Below are 14,728 nucleotides of genomic sequence, written 5' to 3' on the forward strand. Positions count from 1 at the left end.
CTTTATTTTTGATTTTTTTTAATTAATCAATCCAACAAAACAATACACAGCAATACCATAACAATGCAATCCAATTCCAAAAGCAAACCCGACCCAGCAACACTCAGAACTGCAATAAACAGAGCAATTTAGAGGAGACAGAAACACGACACAGAACAAACCAAAAGTAGTGAAACAAAAATTAATATTATCAACAACAGTATCAATATTAGTTACAATTTCAACATAGCAGTGATTAAAAATCCCTCATTGACATTATCATTAGACATTTATAAAAATGTTTTAAAAAAGAATAGTGTCACAGTGGCTTACACTTGCATCGCATCTCATAAGCTTGACAACACACTGTGTCCAATATTTTCACAAAGATAAAATAAGTCATATTTTTGGTTCATATAATAGTTAAAACAAATGTACATTATTGCAATCAGTTGATAAAACATTGTCCTTTACAATTATAAAAGCTTTTTACAACAATCTACTACTCTGCTTGCATGTCAGCAGACTGGGGTAGATCCTGCTGAAATCTATGTATTCCATGAATAGACAATCCTTTTGAATCTTGGCAAAAATCTTAGCCACACGATTATCAAATGTAATAGGAAAATGAATTCATACTGACCAAACTGGCTTCATGGAAGGTTGACAATCTTCAGACAATACAAGGAAATTGTTGAATGTTATTTACTATGCTAGAAGTCTCCCTTATCCCACAGCAGTATGTACTGTTGATGCGGAGAAGGCATTCCACCGCATAAACTGCTCATTTATGTTTTGCACATTACGTAAATTTGGATTTGGAGATAATTTTATACAATGGATTAAGATGTTTTATACAAGGCCCATGGCATCAGTCAAAACCAATAATCATATTTCAGAACCTTTTTCGTTAAAAAGAGGAGTAAAACAGGGATGTCCTGCATCTGGATTATTATTTAATTTGGTTATTGAACCCTTAGCTGCAAAAATAAGAAGTGAAAATAATATTCATGTTATAAAAATTGGCTCTCAGTATAATAAACTATGGATGTATTGTGACGACATAATTCTCTACCTGTCACATGTTAACTCCTCTCTACACTATATCAATAATGTCATCACTGAATAAGGCTGTTTATCAGGGTATAAAGTCAATTGGGACAAATGTGAAATATTACCACTTAACACTTCAAGAAATCACAAGTTCAGAACTCCAAAATTGGGTTTGGTTTTGAAATTGTATTGCATTATTATGGTATTGTTGTGTATTGTTTTCATTTAAAAAAAAAAAAAAATCGTTTTTGAATCGAGAATCGTGTTGAATTGAAAAAAAAAAAATCGATTTTGAATCGAATCGTGACCCCAAGAATCGATTCTGAATCGAATCGTGGGACACCCAAAGATTCCCAGCCCTAATATATATATATATATATATATATATATATATTTTTTTTTTTTATATGTATATATATATATATAGTATGTATATATAATGGCTGAGTGTAATATATATATATATATATACACAGTATATTAGGGCTGTGAATCTTTGGGTGTCCCACGATTCGATTCAATATCGATTCTTGGGGTCACGATTCGATTATAATAGATTTTTTTCAATTCAACAAGATTCTCGATTCAAAAACGATTTTCTCCCGATTCAAAGGGATTCTCTATTCATTCAATACATAGGTTTCAGCAGGATCTACCCCAGTCTGCTGACATGCAAGCAGAGTAGTAGATTTTTGTAAAAAGCTTTTATAATTGTAAAGGACAATGTTTTATCAACTGATTGCAATAATGTACATTTGTTTTAACTATTAAATGAACCAAAAATATGACTTATTTTATCTTTGTGAAAATATTGGACACAGTGTGTTGTCAAGCTTATGAGATGCGATGCAAGTGTAAGCCACTGTGTGTTATATCTATATATATATATATATATATATATATATATATATATATATATATATATATATATATATATATATATATATATATATATATATATATATATATATATATATATATATATAAAAAACTCTGCCATAATATATACATACTATATATATATATATATATATATTACACTCAGCCATAATATATACATACTATATATATATATATATATATATATATATATATATATATATATATATATATATATATATATATATATATATATATATATATATATATATATATATATATATATATATATATATATATATATATATATATATATATATATATATATATATATATATATATATATACCGTAATTTCCGGACTATAAGCCGCTACTTTTTCCCCTCGTTCTGGTCCCTGCGGCTTATACAACGGTGCGGCTTATATACGCCCTGTTCTTCTCCGGCACCGACGAAGAGGATTTCGGTGGTTTTAGTACGCAGGAGGAAGACGATGACACAATGATTAAAGACTGACTTTTCATATACCGGTAGGCTGGTTATTTTGATAACGTACAGGCGAGCACTTTGTATTACTTTGCACCGTTGTATTATTTGTACTCTGCATGAATGCTGTTCGCCATGTCAAAGATGTGAAAGTTTGATTGAATGATTGAAAGATTTATTGTTAATAAATGGGACGCTTTGCGTTCCCAAACAGTCATCTCTGTCCCGACATTCCCCTCCGTGGTAGCAGGAACCCCTATATACTACGCTAATTACACATCAAAAACCTGCGGCTTATAGTCAGGTGCGGCTTATATATGGAGCAATCTGTATTTTCCCCTAAATTTAGCTGGTGCGGCTTAGTCAGGTGCGGCTTAGAGTCCGGAAATTACGGTATATATATATATATATATATATATATATATACACCGTATTTTTCAGACTATAAGTCGCAGTTTTTTTCATAGTTTGGGGGTGCGACTTATACTCAGGAGCGTCTTATGTGTGAAATTATTAACACATTACCTTAAAATATCAAATAATATTATTTAGCTCATTCACGTAAGAGACTAGACGTATAAGATTTCATGGGATTTATCCAATCCAATCCACTTTATTTATATAGCACATTTAAACAACAAAATGTTTCCGAAGTGCTGCACAACAATATTAAAAACAATATTCAAATATTATCCTTAGCTCCACCAATGACTGAATAAAAACAAAAAAATAAATACATGTAAAACCAATATAAAATAAATATGATTAAAAACGATTTTAAAGGGTGAAACCAATTAAAACAGTAAATAGAAATCAACATTTTAAAAACACAGAGGCCCACACAACTCATGTAGTGTTAAAAGCCAGAGAATAAAAGTGGGTCTTAAGACGAGACTTAAAACACTCCACTGTGGGAACAGTTGGAACATGGAGGGGCAGAGTGTTCCAGAGCTGAGGGCCGACCACAGAGAAGGCCCTGTCTCCCCTGGTTTTAAGTCTGATCTTGGGCACCACGAGCTGGAGCTGGCTCTCGGACCTCAGAGCTCGCGCAGGATTGTAAATTTGGATGAGGTCTGATCAGGAGTGACAGATTGTTTGGTAAACGTATAGCATGTTCTATATGTTATAGTTATTTCAATGACTCTTACCATAATATGTTACGTTAACATACCAGGCACGTTCTCAGTTGGTTATTTATGCCTCATATAACGTACACTTATTCAGCCTGTTGTTCACTATTCTTTATTTATTTTAAATTGCCTTTCAAATGTCTATTCTTGGTGTTGGATTTTATCAAATACATTTCCCCAATAAATGCGACTTATACTCCAGTGCGACTTATATATGTTTTTTTCCTTCTTTATTGTGCATTTTCGGCCGGTTCGACTTATACTCCGGGGCGACTTATACTGCGAAAAATACGGTATATATATTACACTCAGCCATAATATATACATACTATATATATATATATATATATATATATATGTATGTATGTATGTATGTATGTATGTATGTATGTATTATGGCAGACATATATATATATATATATATATATATATATATGTATGTATGTATGTATATATATATATATGTATATATGTATATATATATATATATATGTATATATGTATATATATATATATATATATATATGTATGTATGTATATATATATATATACATACTGTGTATATATATATATATATTAGGGATGTCCGATAATGGCTTTTTTGCCGATATTCCGATATTGTCCAACTCTTAATTACCAATACCGTTATCAACTGATACCGATATATACAGTCGTGGAATTAACACATTATTATGCCTAATTTGGACAACCAGGTATGGTGAAGATAAGGTACTTTTTAAAAAAATTAATCAAATAAAATAAGATAAATAAATTAAAAACATTTTCTTGAATAAAAAAATAAAGTAAAACAATATAAAAACAGTTACATAGAAACTAGTAATTAATGAAAATGAGTAAAATTAACTGTTAAAGGTTAGTATTATTAGTGGACCAGCAGCACGCACAATCATGTGTGCTTACGGACTGTATCCCTTGCAGACTGTATTGATATATATTGATATATAATGTAGGAACCAGAATATTAATAACAGAAAGAAACAACCCTTTTGTGTGAGTGTGAATGAGTGTAAATGGGGGAGGGAGGTTTTTTGGGTTGTTGCACTAATTGTAAGTGTATCTTGTGTTTTTTATGTTGATTTAATAAAAAAACAAAAAAAACACCAAAAAAAACCTCGATACCGATAATTTAAAAAATGATACCGATAATTTCCGATATTACATTTTAAAGCATTTATCGGCCGATAATATTGGCAGGCTGATATTATCGGACATCTCTAATATATATATATGTATATATATATATATATATATATATATATATATATATATATATATATATATATATATATATATATATATATATATATATATATATATATATATATATTACACTCAGCCATAATATATGCACATATATATATAGAGATGCACAATAAGGAGGCACTTAAAGAAAAATGGGCTGCATGGTAGAGTCGCCAGAAAAAAAGCCATTTCTGCGCAAGTGTCACAAAGTATCCCGCTTACATTAGGCCAAACAGCACAGAGACAAGCCTCAAAACTTCTGGAACAAAGTAATTTGGAGTGATGGCTTTCTTCTGGTGACTCGACCATGCAGCCCATTTTTCTTCAAGTGCCTCCTTATTGTGCATCTTGAAACAGCCACACCACAATTATTCAGAGAGTCCTGTATTTCAGCTGAAGTTATTTGTGGATTTTTCTTTGCATCTCGCACAATTTTCCTGGCAGTTGTGGCTGAAATCTTTGCTGGTCTACCTGAATCCCTCATTTCTCACTTCTTAATCAGCGTTTGAACACTGCTGATTGGCATTCTCAATTCCTTGGATATCTTTTTATACCCCTTTCCTGTTTTATGCAGTTCAATTACCTTTTCTCGCAGATCCTTTGACAATTATTTTGCCTTCCCCATGACTCAGAATCCAGAAACATGTGTGCAGCACTGGATGAAAGATGCAATGGTCTGTCAGAAGCCCAGAAACTCACTGACCTTTTATACACACACATTAATTACAAACAAACATGTCACCGGTGAGGATTGGAACCTTGATTAGCCATTCAAACCTGTTTGTGTCAACTTTTGTGCATGTTATCAGATCAAAGTCACTGGGGTATGTAAACTTTTGATCAGGGTCATTTGGGTACTTTCTTTTGTCATTTTGATTTAAAAAGAGTAAACACAGTGGTTTGCCAATAAATAGCTTCACACAACCATTAAGCATGAGTGGAAGAAAGGTTTTTGTGTTATCATTCATATTCTCTGAAGAATGGCCAAGAAATCATAAATTCTCCCAGGGTATGTAAACTTATGAGCACGACTCTATGTATATATATATATAAATCTATATGTATGTATATATTATGGCTGAGTGTAATATATATATATATATATATATAAATAATGATGTGACCAACTTCCTCCAGGAGTGATGACGTCACACTCACACTCACACACACACACACACACACACACACACACACACACACACACATGTATATATATATATACACAAATCCCGTTTCCATATGAGTTGGGAAATTGTGTTAGATGTAAATATAAACGGAATACAATGATTTGCAAATCATTTTCAACCCATATTCAGTTGAATATGCTACAAAGACAACATATTTGATGTTCAAACTGATAAAACTTTTTTTGTTGTTGCAAATAATTATTAACTTTAGAATTTGATGGCAGCAACACGTGACAAAGAAGTTGGGAAAGGTGGCAATAAATACTGATAAAATTGAGGAATGCTCATCAAACACTTATTTGGAACATCCCACAGGTGAACAGGCTAATTGGGAACAGGTGGGTGCCATGATTGTGTATAAAAGTAGATTCCATGAAATGCTCAGTCATTCACAAACAAGCATGGGGCGAGGGTCACCACTTTGTCAACAAATGCGTGAGCCAATTGTTGAACAGTTTAAGAAAAACCTTTCTCAACCAGCTATTGCAAGGAATTTACGAATTCACCATCTACGCTCCGTAATATCATCAAAGGGTTCAGAGAATCTGGAGAAATCACTGCACGTAAGCAGCTAAGCCCGTGACCTTCCATTCCTCAGGCTGTACTGCATCAACAAGCGACATCAGTGTGTAAAGGATATCACCACATGGGCTCAGGAACACTTCAGAAACCCACTGTCAGTAACTACAGTTGGTCGCTACATCTGTAAGTGCAAGTTAAAACTCTCCCATGCAAGGCGAAAACCGTTTATCAACAACACCCAGAAACGCCTTCGGCTTCGCTGGGCCTGAGCTCATCTAAGATGGACTGATACAAAGTGGAAAAGTGTTCTGTGGTCTGACGAGTCCACATTTCAAATTGTTTTTGGAAACTGTGGACGTTGTGTCCTCCGGACCAAAGAGGAAAAGAACCATCCGGATTGTTCTGGGCGCAAAGTGTAAAAGGCAGCATGTGTGATGGTATGGGGGTGTATTAGTGCCCAAGACATGGGTAACTTATGCTAGGTTCACACCAACGGCGCTTTAAAGCGGCATGCAAAGCGGCGTTAAAGCGTAACAAAGCGTGATTAAAGCGTGAGGGTCCTAATGGATCGTGGGAAAGCTTGTAGTGAAGCGGGACATGCGGCAAGATAGCCAAAATTTTTTAAACGGTTTAAAAAAATTCGGCGCTCTGTCAAGAATGGAATAAAGCGCCGAGAGCGTATCAAAGCGTGACAAAGCGTAGGAAAGCTTAACAGATCTTGGTTCAAAGCGCGGACCCCAGTCTACAACTACAAATAGGAAGTGACTGTGATATTGACTAGTGACATTGAAACTTTATGTAAAACCAACACAGGATTACAAATCCATTCTCTTTTGCATCATTGCCTTTTTTATACGATGATCATTGTTTCTGTACTTCTGTGAGTTTGCTGTTTGATGTTACAGTTTGACATTACTGTCTATAATTTTTCTGTATGAAAATGTAAACAAAAAGTGTTCTTATCTTTCTACTTTGTGGACAATGTTGATCCACTCTCTTGTATCATCTCATACAACATAATGTACCCTTTGTCATATGAAGCCCACATTATGTAACCTGATTGGTGAACTGTGATACTATTTGTGCTTTTTTGTTTGGTCAAGTTTGTTGCTTGCTGTACATGTTGATAACATCTTCCTTAATAATAAAGAGAATATGTTACGTTTAAAAGAAATGCCTTTTATTATTGTCAACTAGCATAAGAAATGAAAGATAGATATTTATTAAGATGACAAAGAAATGAAGATATAAAACATAATATAACGGAAAAAAAAGATTAAAATTACCAACATAAGGTAAATATTGTACATATTATATATTGTTATGAAGGTGTCTGTTACTACATTATATATATACTTGCAGTGTATATATTGTACATATTACATATTGTTATGAAGGTGTCTGTTACTACATTATATATATACTTGCAGTGTATATATTATACATATTACATATTGTTATGAAGGTGTCTGTTACTACATTATATATATATACTTGCAGTGTATATATTGTATATATTACATATTGTTATGAAGGTGTCTGTTACTACATTATATATATACTTGCAGTGTATATATTGTACATATTACATATTGTTATGAAGGTGTCTGTTACTACATTATATATATACTTGCAGTGTATATATTGTACATATTACATATTGTTATGAAGGTGTCTGTTACTACATTATATATATACTTGCAGTGTATATATTATACATATTACATATTGTTATGAAGGTGTCTGTTACTACATTATATATATATACTTGCAGTGTATATATTGTATATATTACATATTGTTATGAAGGTGTCTGTTACTACATTATATATATACTTGCAGTGTGTATATTGTACATATTACATATTGTTATGAAGGTGTCTGTTACTACATTATATATATACTTGCAGTGTGTATATTGTACATATTACATATTGTTATGAAGGTGTTTGTTACTACATTATATATATATACTTGCAGTGTATATATTGTACATATTACATATTGTTATGAAGGTGTCTGTTACTACATTATATATATACTTGCAGTGTATATATTGTACATATTACATATTGTTATGAAGGTGTCTGTTACTACATTATATATATACTTGCAGTGTATATATTGTACATATTACATATTGTTATGAAGGTGTCTGTTACTACATTATGTATATACTTGCAGTGTATATATTGTATATATTGTACATATTACATATTGTTATGAAGGTGTCTGTTACTACATTATGTATATACTTGCAGTGTATATATTGTATATATTGTACATATTACATATTGTTATGAAGGTGTCTGTTACTACATTATATATATACTTGCAGTGTATATATTGTACATATTACATATTGTTATGAAGGTGTCTGTTACTACATTATATATATACTTGCAGTGTGTATATTGTACAGATTACATATTGTTATGAAGGTGTTTGTTACTACATTATATATATATACTTGCAGTGTATATATTGTACATATTACATACTGTTATGAAGGTGTCTGTTACTACATTATATATATACTTGCAGTGTGTATATTGTGCATATTACATATTGTTATGAAGGTGTCGGTTACTACATTATATATATACATGCAGTGTGTATATTGTACATATTACATATTGTTATGAAGGTGTCTGTTACTACATTATATATATACTTGCAGTGTATATATTGTACATATTACATATTGTTATGAAGGTGTCTGTTACTACATTATATATATACTTGCAGTGTATATATTGTACATATTACATATTGTTATGAAGGTGTCTGTTACTACATTATATATATATATATACTTGCAGTGTGTATAAAAAGGTTTTGAAGGCTATTAGCCGTATCTTCCAAGTGTTTATTATGGTCTTAAAAATAAAAAAAAAGAGTTGTGTTCATGATTGTGAAGGATAGGCAAAATAACAAAGAAGTGCAGTTGTCCTTTAACATTATTTATGTCCATCTTCTTCTCACTGTGTGTGTGTGTGTGTGTGTGTGTGTGTGTGTGTGTGTGTGTGCGTGTGTGTGTGTGTGTGTGTGTGTGTGTGTGTGTGTGTGTGTGTGTGTGTGTAGGCCCTGGGCATGCTGTTCTGGCACAAACACAACATCGAGAAGTCTTTAGCGGACCTTCCCAACTTCACGCCGTTTCCTGACGAGTGGACGGTGGAGGACAAAGTTCTTTTTGAGCAAGCCTTCAGTTTCCACGGCAAGAGTTTCCACCGCATCCAACAGATGGTAAGGTCAGGGCTGCAAGGCCCGCCTCCTGCTCTGCTGCTGGCTGTTGATTGGCTGTTGTTCAGCTGCCAGACAAGTCCATCTCCAGTCTGGTCAAGTACTACTACTCCTGGAAGAAGACCCGCTCCAGAACCAGTCTGATGGACCGACAAGCTCGCAAGCTGGCCAGCAGAAGTAACCAGGGGGACAGGTAAGCCCCGCCCACTGGCCTGAGGCGACGCCCCCATGACCATGATGTGCTCGCAGTGAGGAGGAGATGGAGGAGACTCATGCCATAGAAACCAACGACAGCGACTACGACCCCAACAAGGAAGCCAAGAAAGAGGTCAGTGGTTGCCATGGTGATCCTTCCTTCTGCTCAAGACGGCCTTCATCTCCTCAGCCCAACCAGGCCGAGCCGTCCACGCTGGCGTCCAAGTTGGCGTTGGGTCGGCGGGAGCACCAGACGCTGCAGCATCGCCACCATCAGCGCTCCCGGTGCCGCCCTCCCAAAGGCATGTACCTGACCCAGGACGACGTGGTGGCCGTGTCCTGTAGCGCCGCCGCCGCCAACGCACTCCTGCGCCAGCTGGACATGGAGCTGGTGTCCCTCAAGAGGCAGGTAGGAGGCGCTAACAAAGCATCTGCTAGCACGGCTATGTGGAGACACGCTTGCTGTGGCCTACAGGTCCAGAACGCCAAGCAGATGAACAGCGGACTCAAGCAGGTGTTGGAGGTCGGCATCAACCACCTGCGCCTGCCTGAGGTGTGTGAAGAAGCACCTTCAAGCACCACCTCTGTCCTGGCTAACATCTTTCCTTTCAGTGCGCTCAGAAGGTCAACGCTCGCTGGACCACTGATGAGCAGCTACTGGCCGTGCAAGGTGAGTTCTGCTCACCACCCGCTTCACCCTCTCAACATGACCTCTGCTCTGCTTCACCCTCTCAACGTGACCTCTCTGCTCTGCTTCACCCTCTCAACATGACCTCTCTGCTCTGCTTCACCCTCTCAACATGACCTCTCTGCTCTGCTTCACCCTCTCAACATGACCTCTGCTCTGCTTCACCCTCTCAACATGACCTCTCTGCTCTGCTTCACCCTCTCAACATGACCTCTGCTCTGCTTCACCCTCTCAACATGACCTCTCTGCTCTGCTTCACCCTCTCAATGTGACCTCTGCTCTGCTTCACCCTCTCAACATGACCTCTGCTCTGCTTCACCCTCTCAACGTGACCTCTGCTCTGCTTCACCCTCTCAACATGACCTCTGCTCTGCTTCACCCTCTCAACATGACCTCTCTGCTCTGCTTCACCCTCTCAACATGACCTCTCTGCTCTGCTTCACCCTCTCAACATGACCTCTCTGCTCTGCTTCACCCTCTCAACATGACCTCTGCTCTGCTTCACCCTCTCAACATGACCTCTGCTCTGCTTCACCCTCTCAACATGACCTCTGCTCTGCTTCACCCTCTCAACATGACCTCTCTGCTCTGCTTCACCCTCTCAACGTGACCTCTGCTCTGCTTCACCCTCTCAACATGACCTCTGCTCTGCTTCACCCTCTCAACGTGACCTCTGCTCTGCTTCACCCTCTCAACGTGACCTCTGCTCTGCTTCACCCTCTCAACATGACCTCTCTGCTCTGCTTCACCCTCTCAACGTGACCTCTGCTCTGCTTCACCCTCTCAACATGACCTCTGCTCCGCTTCACCCTCTCAACATGACCTCTGCTCTGCTTCACCCTCTCAACATGACCTCTGCTCTGCTTCACCCTCTCAACATGACCTCTCTGCTCTGCTTCACCCTCTCAACATGACCTCTGCTCTGCTTCACCCTCTCAACATGACCTCTCTGCTCTGCTTCACCCTCTCAACATGACCTCTCTGCTCTGCTTCACCCTCTCAACATGACCTCTGCTCTGCTTCACCCTCTCAACGTGACCTCTGCTCTGCTTCACCCTCTCAACATGACCTCTGCTCTGCTTCACCCTCTCAACATGACCTCTGCTCTGTTTGACCCTCTCAACATGACCGCTCTGCTTCACCCTCTCAACATGACCTCTCTGCTCTGCTTCACCCTCTCAACATGACCTCTGCTCTGCTTCACCCTCTCAACATGACCTCTGCTCTGCTTCACCCTCTCAACGTGACCTCTGCTCTGCTTCACCCTCTCAACGTGACCTCTGCTCTGCTTCACCCTCTCAACATGACCTCTCTGCTCTGCTTCACCCTCTCAACGTGACCTCTGCTCTGCTTCACCCTCTCAACATGACCTCTGCTCCGCTTCACCCTCTCAACATGACCTCTGCTCCGCTTCACCCTCTCAACATGACCTCTGCTCTGCTTCACCCTCTCAACATGACCTCTGCTCCGCTTCACCCTCTCAACATGACCTCTGCTCTGCTTCACCCTCTCAACATGACCTCTGCTCTGCTTCACCCTCTCAACATGACCTCTCTGCTCTGCTTCACCCTCTCAACATGACCTCTGCTCTGCTTCACCCTCTCAACATGACCTCTGCTCTGTTTGACCCTCTCAACATGACCTCTGCTCTGCTTCACCCTCTCAACATGACCTCTGCTCTGCTTCACCCTCTCAACATGACCTCTGCTCTGCTTCACCCTCTCAACATGACCTCTCTGCTCTGCTTCACCCTCTCAACATGACCTCTCTGCTCTGCTTCACCCTCTCAACATGACCTCTCTGCTCTGCTTCACCCTCTCAACATGACCTCTGCTCTGCTTCACCCTCTCAACATGACCTCTCTGCTCTGCTTCACCCTCTCAACATGACCTCTGCTCTGCTTCACCCTCTCAACATGACCTCTCTGCTCTGCTTCACCCTCTCAACGTGACCTCTGCTCTGCTTCACCCTCTCAACATGACCTCTGCTCTGCTTCACCCTCTCAACGTGACCTCTGCTCTGCTTCACCCTCTCAACGTGACCTCTGCTCTGCTTCACCCTCTCAACATGACCTCTCTGCTCTGCTTCACCCTCTCAACGTGACCTCTGCTCTGCTTCACCCTCTCAACATGACCTCTGCTCCGCTTCACCCTCTCAACATGACCTCTGCTCTGCTTCACCCTCTCAACATGACCTCTGCTCTGCTTCACCCTCTCAACATGACCTCTCTGCTCTGCTTCACCCTCTCAACATGACCTCTGCTCTGCTTCACCCTCTCAACATGACCTCTCTGCTCTGCTTCACCCTCTCAACATGACCTCTGCTCTGCTTCACCCTCTCAACATGACCTCTGCTCTGTTTGACCCTCTCAACATGACCTCTGCTCTGCTTCACCCTCTCAACATGACCTCTGCTCTGCTTCACCCTCTCAACATGACCTCTCTGCTCTGCTTCACCCTCTCAACATGACCTCTGCTCTGCTTCACCCTCTCAACATGACCTCTGCTCTGCTTCACCCTCTCAACATGACCTCTGCTCTGCTTCACCCTCTCAACATGACCTCTCTGCTCTGCTTCACCCTCTCAATATGACCTCTGCTCTGCTTCACCCTCTCAACATGACCTCTGCTCTGCTTCACCCTCTCAACATGACCTCTGCTCTGCTTCACCCTCTCAATGTGACCTCTGCTCTGCTTCACCCTCTCAACATGACCTCTCTGCTCTGCTTCACCCTCTCAACATGACCTCTGCTCTGCTTCACCCTCTCAACATGACCTCTGCTCTGCTTCACCCTCTCAACATGACCTCTGCTCTGCTTCACCCTCTCAACATGACCTCTGCTCTGCTTCACCCTCTCAACATGACCTCTGCTCTGCTTCACCCTCTCAACATGACCTCTGCTCTGCTTCACCCTCTCAACATGACCTCTCTGCTCTGCTTCACCCTCTCAATATGACCTCTGCTCTGCTTCACCCTCTCAACATGACCTCTGCTCTGCTTCACCCTCTCAACATGACCTCTCTGCTCTGCTTCACCCTCTCAACATGACCTCTGCTCTGCTTCACCCTCTCAACATGACATCTCTGCTCTGCTTCACCCTCTCAACATGACCTCTGCTCTGCTTCACCCTCTCAACATGACCTCTCTGCTCTGCTTCACCCTCTCAACATGACCTCTGCTCTGCTTCACCCTCTCAACATGACCTCTCTGCTCTGCTTCACCCTCTCAACGTGACCTCTGCTCTGCTTCACCCTCTCAACATGACCTCTGCTCTGCTTCACCCTCTCAACGTGACCTCTGCTCTGCTTCACCCTCTCAACGTGACCTCTGCTCTGCTTCACCCTCTCAACATGACCTCTCTGCTCTGCTTCACCCTCTCAACGTGACCTCTGCTCTGCTTCACCCTCTCAACATGACCTCTGCTCCGCTTCACCCTCTCAACATGACCTCTGCTCTGCTTCACCCTCTCAACATGACCTCTGCTCTGCTTCACCCTCTCAACATGACCTCTCTGCTCTGCTTCACCCTCTCAACATGACCTCTGCTCTGCTTCACCCTCTCAACATGACCTCTCTGCTCTGCTTCACCCTCTCAACATGACCTCTGCTCTGCTTCACCCTCTCAACATGACCTCTGCTCTGTTTGACCCTCTCAACATGACCTCTGCTCTGCTTCACCCTCTCAACATGACCTCTGCTCTGCTTCACCCTCTCAACATGACCTCTCTGCTCTGCTTCACCCTCTCAACATGACCTCTCTGCTCTGCTTCACCCTCTCAACATGACCTCTGCTCTGCTTCACCCTCTCAACATGACCTCTGCTCTGCTTCACCCTCTCAACATGACCTCTCTGCTCTGCTTCACCCTCTCAATATGACCTCTGCTCTGCTTCACCCTCTCAACATGACCTCTGCTCTGCTTCACCCTCTCAACATGACCTCTGCTCTGCTTCACCCTCTCAACGTGACCTCTGCTCTGCTTCACCCTCTCAACATGACCTCTCTGCTCTGCTTCACCCTCTCAACATGACCTCTGCTCTGCTTCACCCTCTCAACATGACCTCTGCTCTGCTTCACCCTCTCAACATGACCTCTGCTCTGCTTCAC

The 14,728-nt window shown here is 39.9% G+C and overlaps 1 protein-coding gene across 3 annotated transcripts in view; it reads left to right on the forward strand.

Annotated features, from left to right (window-relative positions):
• Positions 1 to 14,728, forward strand: part of rcor3 (REST corepressor 3) — a 42,959-nt gene that overhangs the window by 15,473 nt on the left and 12,758 nt on the right. For 2 of the 3 annotated variants that reach the window (XM_062033116.1, XM_062033114.1), the window contains 5 exons: positions 9,583 to 9,744; positions 9,810 to 9,934; positions 9,991 to 10,345; positions 10,412 to 10,489; positions 10,549 to 10,606. In XM_062033116.1, coding sequence (XP_061889100.1) covers positions 9,583 to 9,744; positions 9,810 to 9,934; positions 9,991 to 10,345; positions 10,412 to 10,489; positions 10,549 to 10,606 — 778 coding nt within the window. The remainder of the gene's footprint in view (positions 1 to 9,582; positions 9,745 to 9,809; positions 9,935 to 9,990; positions 10,346 to 10,411; positions 10,490 to 10,548; positions 10,607 to 14,728) is intronic. The other variant, XM_062033117.1, reaches the window with a different exon arrangement.

Source organism: Entelurus aequoreus, linkage group LG22, assembly GCF_033978785.1.
Source record: "Entelurus aequoreus isolate RoL-2023_Sb linkage group LG22, RoL_Eaeq_v1.1, whole genome shotgun sequence".
In the NCBI taxonomy this organism is placed as follows: Eukaryota; Metazoa; Chordata; class Actinopteri; order Syngnathiformes; family Syngnathidae; genus Entelurus; species Entelurus aequoreus.